At 44.4% G+C, this 22,633-nt stretch overlaps 1 protein-coding gene across 3 annotated transcripts in view; it reads right to left on the bottom strand.

Moving 5' to 3' along the window:
- Nucleotides 1-22,633, bottom strand: part of CDYL (chromodomain Y like) — a 146,581-nt gene that overhangs the window by 67,047 nt on the left and 56,901 nt on the right. The window contains exon 1 of one of the 3 annotated variants that reach the window (XM_072945744.1): nucleotides 19,314-19,337. The exons of the other annotated variants lie outside the window; for them this stretch is intronic. Coding sequence (XP_072801845.1) covers nucleotides 19,314-19,322 — 9 coding nt within the window. The 5' untranslated portion in view covers nucleotides 19,323-19,337. Of the gene's footprint in view, nucleotides 1-19,313; nucleotides 19,338-22,633 lie in introns of those variants that run through there. 3 annotated transcript variants of the gene reach the window in all.

Raw genomic sequence — 22,633 nt, forward strand, 5'->3', positions numbered from 1 at the left:
AAAGGTATGCATTTTGAAAAGTTAGGACCAGTGGCAGACTAGGAACAGCACTGTCGGCACAGGACTGTTATTCACAGCATGAAGAGTGCCTACGGACTGATAGGAACATTAACACGAGCATGCCTTGGAAAAGAAAACTAATTAAAATGACCAAAGAAAAATACCTTAACTCTCACCATCAGGACATTCATATACCCATCTCTGTCCATTCCATTAGCAAAACGTCAATGCCGCTGATAAGCAAAGGTGATACAAAAACAGGAAAAGACATTCCATTCAAATGCGAACAAGCAGACTATTTGGAGGGCCACCTAGTGACACAGAGTATTTAAATGTGTAAACTTTTTGACTCAGGAGTCTACTTGAAAAACTGTAAATAATCTAAATGTCAACAAAGAAATGGCTTAATAAATTACAGTATATCCACAGTAAGGAAATAAAATCCACAAGGCTCTCAAAAGAGGCAGGGCAAGTGGCTGTGTAGCAAATGACCATGTAACCAGACATAAAACATTATTATTATTATTATCATCATTATCATTATTATTTTGATATATATATTTTTACTGAAGTGTAGTCAGTTTACAATATTGTGTCGATTTCTGGGGCACAGCACAGTGCTTCAGTCATACATGAATATACATATATTCGTTTTCATATTTTTCACCATAAGTTACTACAAGATATTGAATATAGTTCCTTGTGCTATACAGTATAAACTTGTTGTTTATCTATTTTATGTATATTAGTTAGTATATGCAAATCTCAAACTCCCAATTTCTTTTCCATCCCCTTCTCTCCGCTGCCATAACAGTAAGTTTGTTTTCTATGTCTGAGTCTGTTTCTGTTTTGTAATGTAAAGCATTATGAAATTCAAGAAGAAAAAGCCACACAGTTGTATTTATATGAACTTCTAGCGAATATTTTAAAAGTCCTCTCTCTCCAGTATACCGACACACACGCGTGCTCTGGAAGGTGAGGGGGGAGGCTGGGAAAGCACACTGCCCGCCCTTTCCGCCTGCAGTTACTTGTTTTTACTGGGATCTCAGCATGCACTGTTAAAGCCCGCGTTCCTACCGAGAGGTTACAAATCTGACTGTGAGACTGGAGGGAGGACAAACTAACTGTCCCGGACACGGAACACTGGGGATGTCTGTGACGCGTGGGGCGGAGACTGGCTGGCCCTGCGATGTCGTCTCCCTCTGGCTGGGTCTCTTCCCCAAATGCATTCATGTCAACAACCCCGCAAGCGGACAGTAGTCCTACAGGGCTGACTCGTAGGACAGACTCGCAACCCCAAAACTGTCGTCAGCTCTGCTCTTACTGCTGTAAATCCTCAGTCACCTGAAGCAGAGCCTCCTTGAATTCTGAGCTCCTCTGACTTCCCCCATTGGCTGCGCAGAAGAACGGTAAACTCTGCTCAGTTTCATTTCCTAGAAGGTGCAAGTCTTCACTTACAGGTGCTCTTCCCTCATAATTTTGACTCTAAAGTAATTTACTCAACATAAAAACAGCAGTTTACACAAAGTTTAAGAAAACTTACTGCTCTAACATTTTCAGAAAATATGTTTTGTCCCGCAAAGTTTGCTAAGAATAATTTTAACTGAAAGTGGAAATGAAAATAATGTGAGCGCTGCACAGACCTGCCAGAGGTTCCTGCTCGTTGTTAGAAATAAAAAACACATCACAGCGCCAATCATTCTGTTTACGAGTCTGAGGCGGAAACTTTAAGACAAATTCCACCAAAACATCAAGAAACAAGTAAGTACATTCTAACAACTGACACCCAAACCAAACTAGAACAGCACAAAGGAAGAACAACGTGGGGACAACCTGACTTAGAGCAGAATTAAACTTCCTGAACAAATAAGTGAGCAAACTGACTCCACTGGGGCAAAAAAAAAAAAATGGTGACCTGGCGGGGTGTGACCCAGGATCAGCAGAAGTCCACACAAGGCCACGGTCACTGCCATCCGGTGCAGGAGACGCGGAACAGTGTCGGCGGATGCTGGAAAAGCAGACCAGCGAGTTAAAGCCACTTGCGACTTAAACAAGTCACAAAGCCCTCTTAGCCAAAACATCTGCACAGAAGAAGAGCTCTATGAGAGATGTTTTCAGAAACTGTCACACACTAACGGTGACACATGAGAAGCACCCCCAGGAGCCAAGGGCGATAGCAACGTTATCTGTTGCGCTAGTTCTACGCAGGAAGCACTCAACCCACGTTAGATGAGAGAATGAAATCGATGTATAAATACTAACGGAAAAGTCTAAAACATAATTACTCAGAAAACCGTGGTGATCTAACTGATAATTAAATCTATTAGTGTCTAGCAAAAGAACCAGGGACCAGATTAACATACGAAGAACCCCTGTGATTTTCCTGCTGGCTGGCCATCAATTAAAAACCGATCTTTTAAGAAATCCCCTTCACAATACCTAGAGAGATTACCTAAGAATAAACCTCGCAGAGCGTAAACAAAACTACATTACACAACCCACAGAGACACAGATGCATGTACACACCCACCACCAACTACGAAGCTTCACTGTCCACTCAGGCTGAAATAAACAGAAACACCACGTCCAGCAGCGCCTACCAGAAGGCTCCACCTTCTCATTCAAATTCATCTAGAAATTCAGTGGTGTCCCGCCATGAAATGTTTCACAGAACTTGGTGAGCTGACTTTAAATTTCCTACAGAAGACAAATGTGAAATTTCTTTAAAAGCCATTATAATTCTGAATTACAAGAAAGACAGGTCTTGATATGAAACCTGACAAGAAGACATAAAAGTTGCAGTAATTCAAACAGTATCATAAAGAATGAGGAACATGCAAAGTGGTCACCAAAACAAAATGAGGGTCAAACTGATACAGCCCCTTTGGAGGGTTAATTTTAAATTAAAAGCGCTGACACCCGTCCCATCCACCGAGTTATTTCCCTGGTGCACGCACACAAGATACAGGACCCTGGAGAGTTCACTGCAACGCTGATGTCTAGGAAAAACAAAGGGCGGCAAACACGCTGGCCATCCTTCGATGGGGAAATGACAAAATGATGGGTCACCCAATGGAGCAGAGGGAGGGCAGGCGGGGGAGCAGCAAGGAGAGAGACAGGCCCAGCGGACACCAGCGTGGGGAGACCTGCAGAAACTTCTAGGGCCTCTTGTCAATGGGGAAAAGTTATAGCATTAGACCATTTGTGTGAATTTTAAACACACACTGGCAGCGTTTTCTACACGTCGTTAGATGTAAACAAAATCACGTGGTATGAAAACCTAAGGGTCCTGCTGAAAGGCAGCTTCTGGCTCAGTCGGTCTGCAGAGGGCCAGGCCTCTGTGCTTCTAACCACCTCCACCCCCGCCTCCACAAGAGGGACCCCCGGGTGGGGCGAGGACCACAGTTGCTCTAAAGGCTCCTGAGGAGACTGGTGCCCAGGTGACTGAGGTGGGAAGGGGGTGAGGGTCCCAGGAGTAAAGGGAGGCTTCAGGCTGACTTACAGTGTCTTCATTTATTTCATAAGAACAATGTAGTTAAGTACCATGCAATTAAGAGCCAGTTTTTTTAAAAACCCACCCAGACCCTTTCTGAGTGCACAGTTACTGAACTGCAGGAATCTCACAGCAGCAGGGACACCGGGAGGGTCAAGTAACATGGGCTGGCCCTGCTCCTCAGTACTGCTCAGTAACTGGCCGGAAGAGGAAGCAGGGGAGAAAGTATGTCGGTAGCAGTGGTGCCAGCCTGTCATCACCACGGCACAGGTACTTTTACAAGCACTATTTTAAGTTAGGTGTTCTATTTTTATTGAAATCTTTTTAAGTCTAGTAAAAGTTTATTAAAAATAAACAACGGTTATTTCTATAGGGAGTAATACCTGTGCAACATAATTCCAGAGTTTTTCACGTGGCCCACTAGGCTTCATCTCTGCGGAATACTCCTGCTAATTAATCCTTCCAGAGGAAATCCTTCTTAATGACGGGAGAATTAATGAGTATATAGAAAGGTCCCTTCTTTAATGACAACTATTAGAAAGTCTCCAGACCCGGCCCTTACAAGTGAGGGGGCCTGAACCTGAAGCCCCACTAAGCCCGGGTGCCTTGCAGCCATCCCACTGTGTGCCGGGCAGATGTCCCACTATTCGCTGAAGGAGTCCTCTGCAGTAACCAGATGTACAGAAATGGCCACTCAGGCCAACACTGGGACTTGTACATTTCATCCTATCCTAGGGCAGAGATCCTGGTGGAAATGCACTCTGAAATCCTAGACAATTAACTGGGGAAAAAGTCTCGACTCTAGTGGTGAATCATGCCACACAGACATGGTGATGATGAAATCTGAAAGGAACTCTGGCTTAGTCAAGTGGTCCTCTTCACATAACCACAGTCACTAAAGACACTACGAGGCTCAAACCACTTTAAAAAGCCCAGCACCCTCCGAAAGGCCGGAGATACCTTCCTGAGAAATCAGCTGGGAACTGACCCCTGAGTTGAGTCTTGCTGAGCAGTGCTGGGAAGTGTTCACTACAAACAGCACAGCAAAGGGTGAGCAGTGTGTGAGTGTGTGTGTGTGTGTGTGTGTGTGTAAGAATGAGGGCTTCACCTCGGGGGCCAGAGGGAGTCACAAAGACAGAAACAGACACCACAATCAAAGTCAAAGGCCAATGCGGTGGGGCAGGCAACAGATAGCACCAACGGATGACATCCCTACCGTACACTCACACTCTTAAAACTTGAAGGACACAGAGCCAAAATCTGATAGAAGAATGGGGAAAACATGTGAACAAGCAATTAAAAAAAGAGATATAAAAATACTAATGTACAAATTAAAATGTCACAAAAAGATACATAACATATGAAGAAATATTGAGACTCACAATTAGAGAAATTCAAGTCAAAAACACTGAGATGGCACCTATCAAGTCAGGGCAAAGTATGACCACACGTCCGTTCTGCTGGCGAGGCTGTGGGGAACGCACGCTCTCACACCGTGATCCTGGGGATACAAGCTGGGACGAGGTCTTGCGGAGAACTGGGCCAGAGCTCACAAAACCACACCTGCAGGTACCTTCGGATCCAGCAACCCCACCTGGAGAAACCTATACTGAAGACAGACCCTCCCAGCATCACAAAACTACACCTGCATAAGGTTATTCACCGCAACACTGTCTACAACTGCAAAATACCAGGAATGCCACGCACAGGGGAGTGGTTTTACAAACTCTGGTTTATAGTTTATAAGCAGTTCCTATGCGGCTATTTTTAAGATGGGGATGATCTGCATACACTGATTTGGACTGACTCCCTAGTCCCTAGACTGACTGCTAAGTGAAAAACGCAAAGCAAAGCACAGAACAGTGTGGAGAACACGCTACTTTTCTTGGAAGAAAGAAGATGCAAGAAAGCGCACAGGCATCTGGTTTGTGCAGGAACCACACATGAAAGACACACCGGTCACCCACAGGGAGGTGCAGGCAGGGCTGGAGTCGGAAGACAAGAACTGAACATAAAACCCACGCTCCAGAGTTCAGGAGGCAGCAAACTTCCTCATAAACAGCCAGACAGTAAGTAGCTTTGCTCTGCAGGCTGGTCTCTGGGAATGTTGTGGAAAAATGGGTTACAGCTCCGTGTTACAGCTCAGTTGTGACAGCAACCTGGATCCCGATGAGAGACCAAGCAGCACTTAGGAGAGTAGGAGAACTCAGGTTTATAACACCAGCAAACCCAGAGAAGTTAACACTCCAAGCTCTGGACCCTGGCTGTAGGTTTACACAGGCTTTCATAGGCTGCCAGTTTTACACTTTGCAACATCATATGCAAATAGAGTATAACAGAAGTTGAGCAACCAGGAACAAGCTTTGTAGAAATGGACCAATCAGGAGTGAGAGAAATAACCAATCAGGAGTGAGCTCCATGCAAATGAAGTACTACAAATGGGCCAATCAGATGTTAGGGAAGTGGGCCAGTCAGAAGTGGAAGTAATACCCAATCAGGAGTGAAGGAAATAACCAATCAGAAGTGAGCTTAGGGAACCAATAGAATTTTAGGGACAACTAAGCCGTTTCAGAACTAAGCCGTTCCCTCTGGGCCAGGGAACCGGATGGTGCTGGCAGGAGAGTAGTGGCCCTGCTCGTGGGTCCTGCCGGTCTTTTTTATGGGGCTTCCCGCCTCATTACAATGACTGGACTCTACCACTGGAGTGAGGAGGGGCCCCAAACAACAGAAACAAATGGGCAGGTGCATTCCAGTAAAACTTCATTTACAAAAACAGAGGTGGACTAGGCGTGTCCACAGGCCACAGTCCACTGACGCCTGGTCTCGTGAGGAAGGCTGTTTCTCACAAGGTCCCAGTTAGCAATTCTGAAACTGCTCATATGTGCAGACGAGACTTGAGCAAACATATACTGAACAGTGACCAGACTTCTCACTGGTGGAGAAAGAAGCTGCAAATAAGGGAAGGAGTGTTATTAGCAAGAATACTGTGCTGCTGGGTTGGAAACGGAGGTGGTCACAGCCTGAACCCTGGTGGTGTCAGCACAGACGCAGAACCAACAAAGATGTGCAGGTTTGTGTGGGCACGGATACGGACACACGGACGTTTCCACAGCTCCACCCATGGGGAGGCTCCAGATGCAATGACACCTCAGTGGCAGCGAGCACAGCCCGTGGCCAGATCGGGGTTTCTAAATGCCGTTCTCCAATGACACCAGCAGGGCTCTTTGAGGAGGTGTCTGATTCCAGGGCTGGGCAAGGAAAATTCAAGGTGAGCTCCAAGCATCTGGCATGGCTGAAAATGAGGACAGGCTCCAGAAAGGAGAGGGAGGGAGCTGCCAAAAGGCCACGGGAGCTTCCAGGGGCCAGAACTAGAGCCATCTGACTAGCAAAGTAAGGGCATCGGGTTATAACTCATTGAGTTTTCAAAAACCGTGATTCCATAAAGATATAAGTAACTGAATGAATGAATATACAGAGAAGAGACAGCTCCTCCTTTACAGAAGAACTCCAATTAATAAATGGAAAAGAAAGGAGAAGAAAGGGAAATAGAAAGTCAGCAGCAGGTAAACCCCACAGATGTGCGTACTGCAGACAAGACTCGCCAACGGAACGCTAAAGGGACCGGGAAAAGTTCAGGGAGAAAGAATGGATCTGCGAGTCTCAGAGTTCCCTCCCCCGAGACATGTGTTAACCACAAGGCAGGGAGCATGGCAGACACCACCTTACCCAAGCGACTGAGGTTAGGACCAGCAGCAGTGAGACAATGTCAAGTACCCTTCCTCCTCCTGGTGTGATGCTTGGAGAAGCTGTTATGGGCCAAACTGTGTTCCCCAAAACTCAAAGTGCTAACCCCCAACATCTCAGAAAGTAACTACCTGGGAAGAAGGCCTTTAAAGAGTAATTAAGTTAAAATGAGGGCGTTGGAGAGAGCCCGAATCCAGTCTGACTAGGATCTTTACAGCAGGAGGAAACTGGGCACACAGACACGAGGGATGTGTGTGCACAAAGGAAGACCCTGTGGGGACACGGGGAGAAGGCGGCACCTGCAAGCCAAGGAGGGAGGCATCAGGAGACATCAGCCCTGCCGACACCTGGACCTCAGACCTCCAGCCTGTGGGAGAACCCATGTCGTTCAGGCCGCCCTGTCTGTGGGACTGTGTGTCACGGAGGCCCGAGCAGACTAACGCAGAAGGTCACAATGTCACTTCCATGGAATTCGTGCAGGGAGTGTACTGGTCTGAATTTAATCATCAAAAGGCACAGAAAACTTCCGTTTAGGGGCCCTCTACAGAACGACATACAAATGCTCCTCCAAAGTGTCAGGGTCCTAAAAGGAAACTCTGAGGCTGTGACAGGTGCGTGGAGGCTCGGGAGACGTGACAGCTCGGCGCAGCACTGTGTCCTGAGCAGAAAAGGACACGAGCGGGAAGGCCGGCGAAGCCTGCAACGAGCCTGCGGTTTCCCGACGCGAACTTCCTGATTTTCGTAACTGCGTGAGGCTCATGGAAGGCGTTAAAATTCCTTTTTGCAACTTTCCTGTGAGCTTAAAATTACTCCAAAATTAAAAGCTTAAAACTTTAAAAAACAATTTTGAGAGCCACTGAGGTATGTCAGTAGGGGCGTGCTGCGAACAGCTGTAGGGGGCTTCGTGCTGGTGTTTTTTTTAAACGGAAGGACTGGGGCCTGGAGCCAGGACCTCTCCCCACCGCCGAGCTGTACCCACTGCCGGCTGTACCCTCCCTGTCCGGGCAGTTTTGAATTTTAGAAAGCTCACCCTGGGCACAACACAGACAGTCTCTCAGTTACAAACGAACTCCCTTGCCCTGCTGGTGGCCCTGGAGCTGACGCCACGGCCCCCTCCGCCCGCAGAGGGTGGGGGGGCCGGCGCCCGGGGCGTCCCCGGCGGGTCCCCGGCAGGCGGTGTGCGCGGCCGCGCAGCCCCCTGCCCAGCCTCCGGGGCGCGACGTGCCTCCTGCAGCGGCCGCTTCTGTGTGCCCAGTCTCGCCGGCTCCTGCAGCCTAATAACCCTGGACGTGAGATGCCCCCTTAACCAGCGGGGCTGCCGCCTGCGGACGGACCGAGCCCAAGGCGAGTCCTGGCACCACCTTCCTGCTGTTTACACCAGTCCCAATCCTCTTCCAGTAACCAACCACGCACCTTCACTGCCAAGAGGGCTGGACTAACAGGAGTTACCATATTCGTCTTGGAAACCTCTAAAAGTAAAGCAAAATGTATGCATAAATTTAGAGAGAAAAGCTAATTCACTTACTGATTAGCACAGTAATAGGTTTAGTGTCCTGAGTTAGACATGGGCTCATATGGATTATTCCCACTCAAAAGCACTGTCTAGTTTTGTCTAGTTTTTTATCTAGTTTGAAAATTTAATTGAAACCTTCATTCTAGCTAAAATCACTGTTAACACCATGGAGCTACTATGAACAGTTTTTCCTTCTTTTATCACATTCAAAACAAAAGTAACTAAACTAAATGTGCAAACTATGTCAGATGTGCAAAAACTAACTGCAGAAGAGTCGAGGGAAATCTCTGTATAATCTCCTTCCTAAAAGGAAACAAGGAAAAAAAGTAGAAAAAGCACCAGTAGGAAGAGGAACCTGGAACACGTGAGATAAAGGCACAGAAATGCGACAGACACTTATGCTGAACGGGCCGATAGTTCTACAGAATCTTGTGATTTTATGTTCTCATTTAAGTGATGAACTAAAAAGAAAAACCCAATCATTAAGTCTAATTACTCTTCTTCAAGGTTAATTTGTCACTGAGAGACGTCTCCTCAAAGGACTAGCAATGTCTAAGTCGTGCGGGTGGGGAATGTGTTTAGCAAAAGAGTTTCCCCCTTAACAGCCACTTCTGTGTTAGTCAAGTCTGAGACACATGCTAGAGAAAGACCAGAGGGAGGGCTGTTTTGCTGTTCACAGGGGTGGGGAGAGAGTAATGCTAATTTAATCATGGAGAAACCGTTTAACTAAAAATCGGAGCACATCCAACAGCCTGAGCTGTCATTTCACCCTGGGAGAGGAGGAGGCAGGTGTCAGGGACTACAGGTTTGGTCAGAGGAGGTCCGGGTGACGGGTGAGGGTGGCAGAACAGAGCCAGGACTCAGGAGGGACCAGGCCATATTTTCAAAATGACAGAAGAGGGAGCTCTGGAGCTGTGACTTCAGAAAACCTGTCCTGACCTGCCCCCTTTCCTAAAAGGCAGAGACTAATCTCAAATAAAAATGAACAATAGAAAAAGAAGGCTGGTTGAATCTTATTCAAACATATGACAAGAAAAAAAGAATGAACAAAATGACCCTATAAACAATGAAAGCACGCAGGAAGACATTGTTCTCGAAACAGATAAACTGTCCCCTAATGTTTTAAAACAAACCGAGAGTCAATTCTCCGTAACAGCAGGAAGACCAAAGAGGTCACGAGAACACACACAGATAACATTTATTAAAAAATGAATGGGAAGAAAAAACCTACCTAAAAATGGTGTTTACCAGCTAGTGAGAGGGTTAAATCTCAAAAACTACAAACTTACGGGGTAAGTACTGGTAAGAACTGAGAGTACGTGGCTTCTTGGCTTGAGAGCACTGCCCAACCCACAAAACGAGGGCTGCAGAGACGGGGGCTGGAAAAGACAGAGGCGGACCAGCTAAAGGTGCCAGGCACCAGAGTTCAGAGCTGGGGAAGCAGCTAGAAATTCAGAGCTTTCAGGCAGCACAAGAACTACAGAAGGGGGTGACACTCAAATTCAGAGCATCAAATGCTGAAATCCCGGGCTGATGGCCGAACTGTGGATGCTCAAAGGAAACCAGGAGTGGCCTCAGGAAAAAGCAATCAGGGACCAGGAAGAAATCTTCTGAAAGAGTAATGTGGACCCAAATCTGTGAATGCGATGCTCTTTCTCAACTGTGCTCAGCTCGGGCTGCGAAAGGCTTGGAACCTCAGAACACAAAGCCATGCTGGCACGGCAGCTGGAACCCGGGGGCCCTCAGGGCAAGCCCATTTCTACCTGATGCTAAGCCAGCTTCCAGGCCCTGCAGGCACCGGGGAGAGGCACGGGGCCCCAGAGCAAAAAAACACCAGTGGAAAGACAGAAGAACACAGCAGGGGTATAAGGAAGAACCCGTCCCAGGAAAAACAAAACTCAGTTTGACCCCAAGCAATTTAACTGCTACAGCAAAACCTCAGTGATCCTCAGGAGAACACAAGAGCCCAGGGTCACCACACGTCCAATTTTCAACTAGAAAAGCAAAACAACACAGAAAATTGTGACCCGCACGCAAGTAAAAAGACAGTCAGAAGAAGCTGACTCCAGGTGAGCCCAGATGTTGGATTTAACAGACTTCAAAGCAGCTAACAAACAGGTCAAAGAATTTGGAAAATATGCTCAAAGAATTGAAGGAAAATATGCTATCAATGAGTGAACAGATAAGGCAATATCAACACAGAAACAATGAACAAAACAATGAGTAAAACGAACTCAGCAGATTCGCTAAACAAATGGATGCTTTCGTCTAACATCTGTAATAAAGCTGAACAGAGAAGAATCGGAAGAAAAGAAAAAGAGATGGACAAAAAATGCGCAGACTTCAAAGACACGTGTGACAACAGGAAGCAGCATGTTAACTGGAATCCCACAAGAGAAAGGAAAATAACTTTCTGAAGACATAACATCTGAAAAATCTCCCCAAAGCTCAGCACACCTCACGCAGAATCAAGACAAATAAAACTACTAAGACGTACCTCAGTCATCCTGCTGAAAGCCAAAGATAAAATCTTGAAATCGGCCAAAGAAAAATGACATCTTTATACAGGAAAACAAAGACAGTAAGAACATAAACTGGTTTCTCATTAAGAAAGTAGAAAGTCTGAAGACACTGGGACCAAACGTTCAAATTGCTGATGAAGGGGGAAAAAAAATCTGTCAACCAAGAATTCTTTATCCAGCAAAACTATCCTTTAAAAGTGAAGGTGAAACAAAGACATTTTCAAGTAGAAAACAATTTATCACCAGCAGATCTGCGCTACAAGAGATGCTAAATAAAGTTCTCTGGTCTGAACGGAAATCACACTAGACGGCAACTTAAAACGTACAGGGAAAAATAAAGAACACCAGAAACAGTGATTACTTGGGTGTGGTAGGCCCTTTGTATCTGTGGGTCCCACATCCATGGATTCAACCAATCATGGATTGAAAATATTCAGAGGAAAAAAATTCCAGAAAGTTCCAAATAGCAAAACTTGAATTTGCCACACTGACAACTATTTAGATAATATTTACATTGCATTACATATTATGAGTAATCTAGAGATGATTTAAAGTATATGAGAGGATGTGCTCAGGTTATATGTTAAGTACTACACCATTTTACATTAAGAAACTTGAGCATATGCAGATTTTGGTATCCACAGGGGGTCCTGGAACCAGTGCCCTGTGGATACTGAGGGACGACTCTATATGAAACGTATAAATTTCTTACCTTAGTTTCTATAAAAGACGACAGCTTAAAGCAAAAATTACAATACTACTGGCGAGTTTACAAGGCATATAAATGTAACACATGACAACACTGAGAGTAAGAGGAGGAAGTAGAAATACATTATAGGACAAAGTATTTAGATGTAACATATATATAACAATAATTACTAAGAAGGGGAAAATTGAAATATATTATTGAAGAATTTCTGCATTTTACCCGAGGAGATTCAATACCAATGCTAAGCAGACTGGCATAAAGCTAAAATGCACCTTGTAATCCCTAGAGAGCAAACATGTGCCCCCCCTCCCCGCCGCCACCACAACTCAAGCAAAGAAATACGGCTAAAAAACCAACAGAAAAAAATTAAAAAGAAATTTAACTTTGACTAACACAAAAACCAAAAGAGGAGGCATAAGACAAACAAAAATCTTTCCCTAAAAAAGTAGAAAATGGTAGGCCTAAAATACAACCATACCAATAGTTACTTTAAATGTAAATGGACTAAATGTTCTCATCAAAAGGCAGATTGGTAGATTTCTTTAAAAGTAAGAACCAATACAGTCTAGCTTCAGAAGAAGCACTTTATAAAGACAGAAACAAACTAAAAGGCTGAATGAATATATATCAAAGCTAGAATGGCTTTATTACTATAAAACAAAATAGACTTCAAGTATTAATACAGACAAAAAAGGACATTTCATAATGATTTTAAAAGGTCAACAGAATAGTACGTTGGTATACTCATACCAATATTGTAAACATATACTATGTAATGACAGAGCATCAAAATATGCAAAGCAAAAACAGAAGTAAAAGGAGACAAGTGCATTTTCATAGTTGGAGATTCTAACACACTAGTCAAAAATCGATAAAACCAGATTTATAAAAAATGGTAAGACATAGGAGATCCAAATAAGAACATCAACCTTAATTTACATGATATTCATGAAACTCTCCACTGATAACTGAAGAGTTATATAACCTTGTTAAGCGCACACAGAACATTCAAATACTGTGCCATAAAACAAGCCGAAATAGATTACACAAAAATTTAAAATCTTAAGAGAAGATGTTCTGACCACAATGGAATTCAAAAAAAAATCAAAACCAGAATATGAAAATTAAACAACCTAACTCTAAACAACTCATGGGTCAAAGAAATCACAAGGGAAATTAGAACCTGTTTTGAACTAGACTAAAATGAAGGCACATCAAATTCTGCAAGACACACACAGCAGGGCTTGAAGGAAACTTACAGCGTTAAGTGTTCATATTAGAAAACGAGAAAACCCTTAAACCAGTGACCTAAACTTCCACCTTATAAAACTGAAAAGAAAACCAAATTAAACCAAAAGTGAAAGATGAGTAATAGAGAAGCAATTATCTGCCAGTGAATCCAATACTTTTACTTTTCTTTTTCTGGTACGGCGGGGTCATTAGCATTACTTCCTTACTTATTTTCATGGCAGTAGTGGGGATTGAACCCAGGACCTTGTTAATACTAAGCAGGCACTCTGCCACTGAGCCATAACCTCCTCACCAATACTTTTAGATAAAGTAAATTCCTTTAAAGACATAACACTAAAACTCAAGAAGAAATACAAGTTCTGAGTAGCTTTATATTTATTAAAGATAGCATTCATAATTTAACTTACCACAATGAAAATTTCAGTACCAGATGGCTGCACTGGTGAATTCTAGTAAACATTCATGAAAGAATTAAAACCAATTTCAGAGAACAACACAACCGATTTCAGAAAATAAGGGAATGCTCCTTAACTTTCTTTACGAGACCAGCGTAACTTTGACATGAAACAAGGAGAGGAAATTACAGACCCATAAACTTTATGAACACAGACACAACAATTCCTTAAGGCATTAACACAGATCAGAAGGACCAAACATCCTCAGATGCATTCATATTCAGATCAAAAGCATGTCATATCCACTCTTAGACCCACAGTAATGAAACTGCAGAACTCTCAAGGGTAAGCAATCGTGAACTACCAGAAACTCAGATGGCTTACAAAGGAAATTTATTAGCTGCAAAGCTAATAAATCTTAATTGTCAACCTATAAAATTTATACCCAGCTAGAAAGCCATTACATAATAGTAATATTATCTTTAGATGTACAAATATCAAGAATTTACTATCCCAAATCTTCACCAAAATAATAACCAAAAGATGTAAATTCAGTCTACTCCTCAATATATGCTGAAGAGAACTGAAAAACCTCTACATAAATGTTCCACATAAAAACCTCTACATAAATGTTCATTACAGCATTACTCATAACATAGACACAACTCCAAATATCCATGAATTGGTGAATGAATAATCAAAATGTGGTCTAGACCCCAAATGGAATATTATTCAGCCATGAAAGAAATAATGAACTGATATATCCTACAACATGAATGATTCATGAAAACAGGTGTTAAATTATTAGCATACTAAAAAGTCAGACACAAAAGCCCACATATTGTATGATTCCATATATATGAAATGTCCACTACAGACAAATTCAGAGACAGAAAGTGGACTAGTGTTCCCCAGGGGTGCAGGGGTGCGGGGTAGGGACTGACAGCTGATGGGTACGGAGTTCCTTTCTGAAGTGACGAAATGTTCTGAAATCAGGTAACGGTGTAAGTACAACTTTGTGAATACACTAAAAACCACTGAACTGTATGCTTTAAAAGGAGGAATTCTATAGTATCCAAACTATATCTTAAAAAAAGAAAAAGAAACAGAAAAAGAAAGTAAGTAAGGTGCAATTCAGGAACAAAAGTCAGTCCAGACAGAAAAGAAGGGATAAATGAAGCAAGCATTCAAATGTAAACCTAGAAATTTTAAATAACCTGTGATTTTTAAAAAATTGTTGGTTTATTTTTAAAAGATACAACATGTACTAGACAATAATCTTAATCTAGTGGAGGTGAGGTTGGAGATTTCAATGAAGGGTTACTAGTGAGCTATATGCCCTTGCTGTGTCCTCAAGGAAGACAGATAAAAATTAATATTAAATGCATATCCCATTATATTAAAAATAGAAACATTCTCAATGAGCATAAGACAGGGAGAGCAGATACACTCAAAAAAAAAAACTATGTCACATTTCAGTAGAAATCACTGAACAATTTGATCATTCAGTTTAACAGTTAAGCAGAATCTAAAGAAATTAATGGGAAACCACAAGGTCAGACAAAGAATCTGTATCTTCCAACTAGCAAAAGAATACTCAATCCACAGAGAAAAATCTCTCAAACCAACAGACAACTTAAAAAAAAAGGAAAGAAGGATAACACCAAACATTAGTAGGTCCAAATATTTCAGATATTTCAGAAAGCATCATTCATTAAACTCATACAAGACATCACACTGAAGCCTGCGAATCTCACTATACATTGCTTGCAATAGACACTTCTAAATAAAACCACAGACTTTTTTAAATTAAAAAGGAAAAAGATACGACTAGCAAATAATACCCAAGATAAGTTAGCGTAGCAACATACGAAAACAAATTTTAAGGGAAAACTTCATTAACAGGAGCCCTACATATTGAAAGTACAGTCACTATTCCATAAATATCTATTTGATGCCTATGTATGTATCTGAACTCTAAACCAAACAAATCTTCAACTCTAATCCCCAAATAAACCATTTTACAAGATCACAAAAGGAAACTCCCCTGACATAAGGATCATAAAGACCATTCTCTGACCATGATGTAATTCAGTTAGAAAACAGCTAGTAAAGAAAAAGATTTTCACTTTAAAAATATTTAAATTTAAGTACATGTAAGTACTCAAAAACAAAGTCCTTGTGGTTGTAAATTTTTTATACTTTTTGAATTTTAAAACATATGAATAAATATCTTAATAAAAAAGTAAGTGAATTTGTTTTAAATAAACAGAAAGAAAAGGCTAAAGATACTTGAGATTTAAAAAATAAATCAAACTTGTATGAAAATAACCAAACTTGCATGATGCGGCTAAGGCTGTATTTACAAGGTAATCTTATAGCCTTCATGAAAGAACAAGATGGGCAAAATGTTCAACTCAGTAAGCCAGTAAAAGAACCAGATAACTTAGAGAAGGCAGAAGAAAATAAAGAGCAAGAAAGAGAGAACGACAGAACGAATCAGTAAGATAAAAAACTTAATTCTTAAAAAGAATCAAATAAGACAAAAATATCTGTAAGGAAAAAGGCATTAAAAAAAAGGCATGCTTAAGGTATATAATCATAGATCCAGTATAGGTTTTTAAATATCCTAAAATATTCTAATATAAAAAGCTTTAGGCCACAACTGAGTTAAGAAACAGAAAGCACCAATAAATCAATACAAGATAACTCTCCAATGAACAAACAGTCCCTCTCCTATCTTAAAAGGAAACAGAGGTCCAGATGATTTTATATGCAGGTAAAACAAAATCTTCAAAAACAGAAAATAAAAAAAAAGAAGATCCAAGGATTCTGCAGCTGTTTCAGAATAGAAAAAAATATCAAGTCGGTTTCCTTTCCTTTAAGTGACTATTATTAACACTGATTATGAAAAGAATTTAATAAGGTATATAAAATAATACACTGACTAAGCAGGGTTTATCCCAGAAATGCAAGGGTGGATTAACACCAGATAATATATTAATACACAACATTAAAATATTAACAGGAAAGAGGGGGTAAAATGACAATCTCTAATAAATGCGGAAAGCACAGTCCATGCAACTTATTAACCATTCGTGATTAAGAACTCCTCACATGCTAGAAATAAGAGAACTTCAACCAGACTTTAAAAAGGTATCTAGCAACCATCTACAGCTTCTACTTAATAATAAAAGTTTTTACAGAATTCTCAGAATTAGAAATAAAACACAAATGCTTGTTGTTACAACTTATATTCAACATTGTACCAAATGGCCCTGGCCAAAGTAATAAAATAAAAAGTAACAAGTATGAGTTTGAAGAGAAAGAAATACAACCATCCCTATTTGCACAAGACACGATTATCTGCACACAAACTCAAAAGAATCTATTAAGTTCAACAAGGACTAGATTTAAAGATCAGGCATAAACAGCCTTCTTATGCACAAGTACTAACTCGTTAGAAAATGCAACTTTAAAGAGGTCCCATTAATAAGAGCAACAAAAACTATAGTTTTTAGGAACAAAGCTAAGAAAAGGTGTGCAAAACTTTTTAAAAGTGCGTAACAAAACGTTACTGGAGGACGAAAAGGTGGGAAGAGGAGAGCAAGTGAGGTTCCTCTTGCCAACCCAGGTAAAGCTACTGCTCGCCCTCCCTCTCTGATCCCTTAATGCCCCCTCTATTAGCTCTTTCCCAGCATCACACAACATCCAATCACTTCTCTACCTCAAAGCAAACAAACTCTGGAGCCTACCTTGCCGCCCAGTTCCCTTTTTGAAAAACTGGTCCTGAGAACAGCCTATAATCATCACCTCCAATTCCTCTTTTCCCGTTTTCTCATGAGCCCATGCCAGGTCTATGTCCCTGGGCTCCCCAGAACAGCCGGTGCCCAATCTAATGGTCCCGTCTAGCTCCTCAGCAGCACAGAAAACAGTGGGCCATCCCCTCCTTCTGGGAGCTGTCTCCACCTGGCTTCCGGGGCTCCGCTCTTTCTCCTGCTTTCCTGGCCACTTTCTTCTCCATCCTTCACTGCATCTCTAGCTGCCCCCAAGCTCTATATAACAAAGTCTCCAAGACCCAACCTTCACATCTCTTCTCTCCCAATATTTACTCCCTGGATGAGTCGGTCCCTCTATGGTTTAAAAACCCACACGCATACACTGACATCTTCCAAATGATCCCCCGCCTGAGCACATGCCCTGAGCTCTCAACTTGCAGAGCCTGTTGCTGCCCACACCTCCGCCTAGATGTACAAAGGCCATCCTGAACTCAACAGCCTAAAACCCACCTCCTGCTTATCAGTCAGTCCTCGCGCGGCAACACCCCAGCCAAGCCCTAGGCAGGGACACCTGCCCGAGGAACTGGCCGAGCCCACGCTTCCAGCTGCTCAAGCTGAGCAGCCCGAGTTCTTCCCACTCTTCCCATTTCATCACTTGCAGCCTGCCACTCGGCTTCCACACACCGTCATCTTCTGCCTGAATTCTCTGCCAGCCTCCTGATCAGCCTCCCTGAGTCCTTCCTGGTCCTACTATGGTTTGGTCTCCGTCCAGCATCCAACATGACCATTTACTAATTTCTAATTTGATTACCTCACTCCTCCAGGGGCTTTCCTTCTCAGTAAAAATAAAACTCAAAGTATTCAGCGCATCTACCAAGGGCCCACCTGGATCCCACCAGCCCCCTGACCTCACATACCATCCCTCTCAGCCTCCAGACACAAAGGCCTCCTTGCTGCTACTTAAACTGGCCAAGAACACGCCAGCCTCAGAGGGCATTCCTTGGCTTTCAAGTCCCCGATGGCACCTTATCAATGAGGCTTTCTCTGACAATCTGCATAAAACTAACCCACACCCCAAGCCACCAGCTGCATCCCACTTAACCTGCGGCCACCACTAGCATGTCAGCTCCTTGGCGGGACTGATCTGTCGGGTCCACTGCTGTCTCTCCAGTGATGCAGGGACCCGAGGGCACAACGCAGCATCAAGCCCACCCCAGCCCCGCGTGGTCTCCTGTGTCACCAAGACGATCCCACCATGGAAGCGGACGAACGCACCCAAGAAGCGGCTGAGATGCTTTTCAGAAAGAGAACAAGATGAAGATATCCAGGAGGGCAAGTTTCCAAGACTCACTACAAATCCACATTAATTACAACGGTCTGGTGTCACCAAGAAAAATCGCCAGGTGAACAGGAGGAAGGGACCCACACATAAACGAGACCTCACATACGGTGGAGGGGGCAAGTCAGTGGGGGAGAGATGGACTCATTCAATAAACAGGGACAACGGATTACCCACAGTTAAAACCAAATCAGATCCCAACATCATACCGTCCAGAAAACAACCTGCATGCAAACCAACTGTACTTCAATAAAACATAAAACTGTGGGCGTTTGCTACTGTGAGAAGCAAAACTTCCGGACAGGAAGATAGAAGGCAATGATCCTGGGGGAGGAAGGACTCCCTAAACAAGACACAACATGAGAAACACAGATCTGACTGCACCAAAATATAAAGTCGCATTAATTTGGTGGGTGAAATATGTTAATTATGTTACAGGTTTAAAAGTCTTTAACGAAGAGGGAAGACACAACACAGATGAGAAGATACTTGCACCATAAATAACAAAGATGAGCGTCGATTACAAAGAACTCCAGGAAATCAAGAAAAACGCAAAAGAAGAACGGACCGGTAACATTGAAAGGTTTTCGCAGACCGTCCCACAATTCCTGCAGCAGTAACGCCTAGTGGCACGTCTGTGAGACAGCACGGATACAACTCCGTTCTCGCGCTCACGGGGACCTTACGCCCCCTCTCCGTCCCCGCCCGCACGGAACCGTCTTGAACGAGGTCCTCTACCGGCTGCGGTGCTCAGTCTGGGTGCCGGAGCCGGGGGCGCCTTTTTTCTTTTTTCATTTCCACTTTCTTTTCTCAATAAACACGCACAGGGCCTCTACGTACAAACAGCGAGCAAGGTGGCGTGACTACGAAATGCAAAGCACCTGCCTGCCAAGTGCGTGTCAGCCGGTTCAAGGAGCGACCTTAACGGGGCGAACTCTTATTTCAAAGAGGCTGCTGATGACACAGAAGTCTCAGAGCTGTCTCCCCGTCCAGGGCTGCCCTTGGATGCCGTCTCTGGAATGTCCCCCATGGTGCCCAAAATCCACAGAAATGAATCTGGGAATGAACCAGAGTAACTCAAAACCAGGAAGGCTGGTGAGCTGAGGTGATGATGCGCTGTAAATGTGACACGGCTTCCCACAGACACAGCGAAGTGTCCCGGTAAAGGGCCCCCACCGGCCACGGGCCTGCCCCCTCTGCGTCCCACCGGGTCTCAGACGTCCGATTTCCCACTTGCTAAATCTACTTGACTCCGAGGACTCGGCTGTACCAGGAATGACGCTACTGGTGACAAAAATCACATGCCGGTTTCTCGGACACTGGAGCTTCCTGGTTCTTGAGGGCGTGACTGCCTGTGGCTGCGCAGGAGCCCTTTAAGGTCTCTACTGGCCTGTCTTCTCCTTTCATGTGGTGTCCAAACACGTCTTTTTTTCTTTTCAAGAAAGAGAACAAAGTAAAAGTGATAGTAAATGTCAAATCGTCATGTTCATTCATCATCTTGGTAGAAACTTTCAAATGACCTTTCGGACCAATTTCTGGAGAAATGGAATCTCTGGCCTTGCCTCCGTTGCCACCGATGTTCTGTGCTTCGTTATAGACGCCTGCTGAACTCAAACTCTTGGGTGACAGTCAAAGGCTGTCATCCACGTTGGTGTGTTAAGTTCATGCTCCTTGCAAATCTGCTTCATCTTGTACAAAGCTTACTCATTTTCTGCCCTATAATTAGTCACTCCTTTTTAGGTCCATACAAAAGCCTTCCATGCTGCTGTGCACAGGAAACCTACTGGCTACCTTAAATTACAGGTAATTATTGTGAACTTCCACAAGCTACACTAGCAAATGTCATTGTTTTAGTCACCTCTTCTCGACGTCTGCTGAGTGATCCCCATGTGGTGAACACGGAAGAAAAGGCAGATTAGGACGTTAAGATCCTGTTTGTTTTTTGTAACTTAAGTACCATCCTCTGTTAACTCTGGTACTACATAGAGTTTTAGAAACCCTTATAACTCCAGTCTTCATAGCAAGAACAATGAGTGGGTTGTTTTTTTCTTTCCTTTTCTTTTTTTGGTTAAGATGTTAGTATGTGCCAGAACAACAGTATCTCCAAATACCTCAACGTAAACCCTAAACCACCAAGGCACTGCCTCTCCAACTCTGAGAAACTTTCATAGAGCACGCGGAAGATCGCCCGCGTACGCGTAAACACAGCATCGTCAAGTCAGTGTTAACTGCACGTCAAAAGTTTAAGATTTAAGCCATCTTCACATTTAAAGGGTATTGTCATAAAGTCTCTTCAAGAACATTTTCAAATGCCATTTTTAATAAACACACAAATCATTTAAGGATGTTTACTAAACAGCTCCTGCTAACTGCTGCTCACATGTGTCCCAAAGAGACGGCGGGAGCGGTCAGTCCCCTCCACGTCTGCTGCTCTTTGCATCGTTCTAACGTCTCACAGGTAACAGACCAGCAAAAACCTGCCCGGATGACGGGTCCTGAACGGATAATGACGTCCAGCAGGAGTGAGAAACCCATTTTCTACTAAGGACAAACCAGCTACAGGGAAAACGAGACGGAGTACAAATACAAGGGTAGCTTCGTTTAGTCTGAAGGTTGATTTGTTTGGGGAAGATGGAAGGGTTCTATTGTTCGCTGGGTTTTTTCATTAAACTTCTGTAAACAGTTCAAGTCCATGTTATGTGATGGGGGAGGGGGTCAGGCTCGCCCACTGGCTGGGAGGAGAGGCGGGGAGGCCAGCACGCGGGCGGACAGGCCAGCAACACCTAACCTCGTTGCCCTCCACCCAGAAAGAGAAACCACCAAAAATGCAAGAGAGCTGAAGAACCCCCCCACAAGGTCTCAGTCCAGTAACAGACCCCGCAGCTATCTGCAGGCCCAGGGCCCCGGCTACACAGGTCCCCCGAGCAGCCCTCGTGCGGCTTTCCAGTCCCTCCTCCCTGGCAGCAGGTGCGCTAGTGGGAGTCTCTGGGGACCCTGCCCACAGGGATTCAGAGGTGCGGGGGGCCGGGGGCTTGCCAGGTCCGGGAAGCACGCACCGGCTGCAGGGAGGGCCGACCACGGGCCCGGCCAGGTCTGAGTCCCGCATCCGCCCCGACAGGGCATGCTACTAAGCACAGAAGCCTCACTGAAAACCAAGAGCTTCTGACAAGCAGTGATGCCGGCTGTGTCAGGAACAGGAGAGAAGGCATGCCCCCTCACCTCTGCTGGGCCCCCTGCCGGCTTCAGAGAGCACCCAGGGCCGGAGCTGACCTCCGGTCCCCGGGGAGGGGGGCATGGTGCCCGGCGGGGGGCAGGTTCTCCAGATTCAGTGGAGGGCATGGCCACATCGCCCTCCTGGAGCATGGCCCTGGGTTGTGGTCCCCCGAGGCGGGCGTGGGACTGTTCCACGTCCCAGAGAGGCAGGAGGGGGTGGAAACATGGGAGGGATGGGAACTTCCATCTCAGGCCTGGTTCCCCAGCGCCACCCAGGAGGGCAAGGGGTCAAGGACATTCGGTCTTTGGCCTGAGCCGGGCGGCAGTTCTCAGGGCCCCTTGGACTTCCCAGCTCTATCCACCAGGGCTTCCTCCTCAAATGCTCAAGGGAGCCCTCTTCCCCAAAGGGAGCTCCGCTTAAGAAAAAGCTTCTTAAGTCATTCACCAGACTCTGGGGCAGGCCCCTCGACTGCAGCAGAAACCAGGCAAGAGAAAGGCCCGAGGGGTCAGTTCTCCTTTTGGTGGGATGATGCCAGCAAGAACCTGGGATTCAGAGCAACCCTCCGCCCTTCACTAGGTGGTTTTGGCCTTTTCCTCTCCGAGACCACCTTCTTGGCAGAGCTGCGGTGTGGCGCCGGGTGGCACTGCCCACTCAGGACCACAATCTCTCATCTG

This window comes from Vicugna pacos, chromosome 20 (assembly GCF_048564905.1).
Source record: "Vicugna pacos chromosome 20, VicPac4, whole genome shotgun sequence".
NCBI classification, from domain to species: domain Eukaryota; kingdom Metazoa; phylum Chordata; class Mammalia; order Artiodactyla; family Camelidae; genus Vicugna; species Vicugna pacos.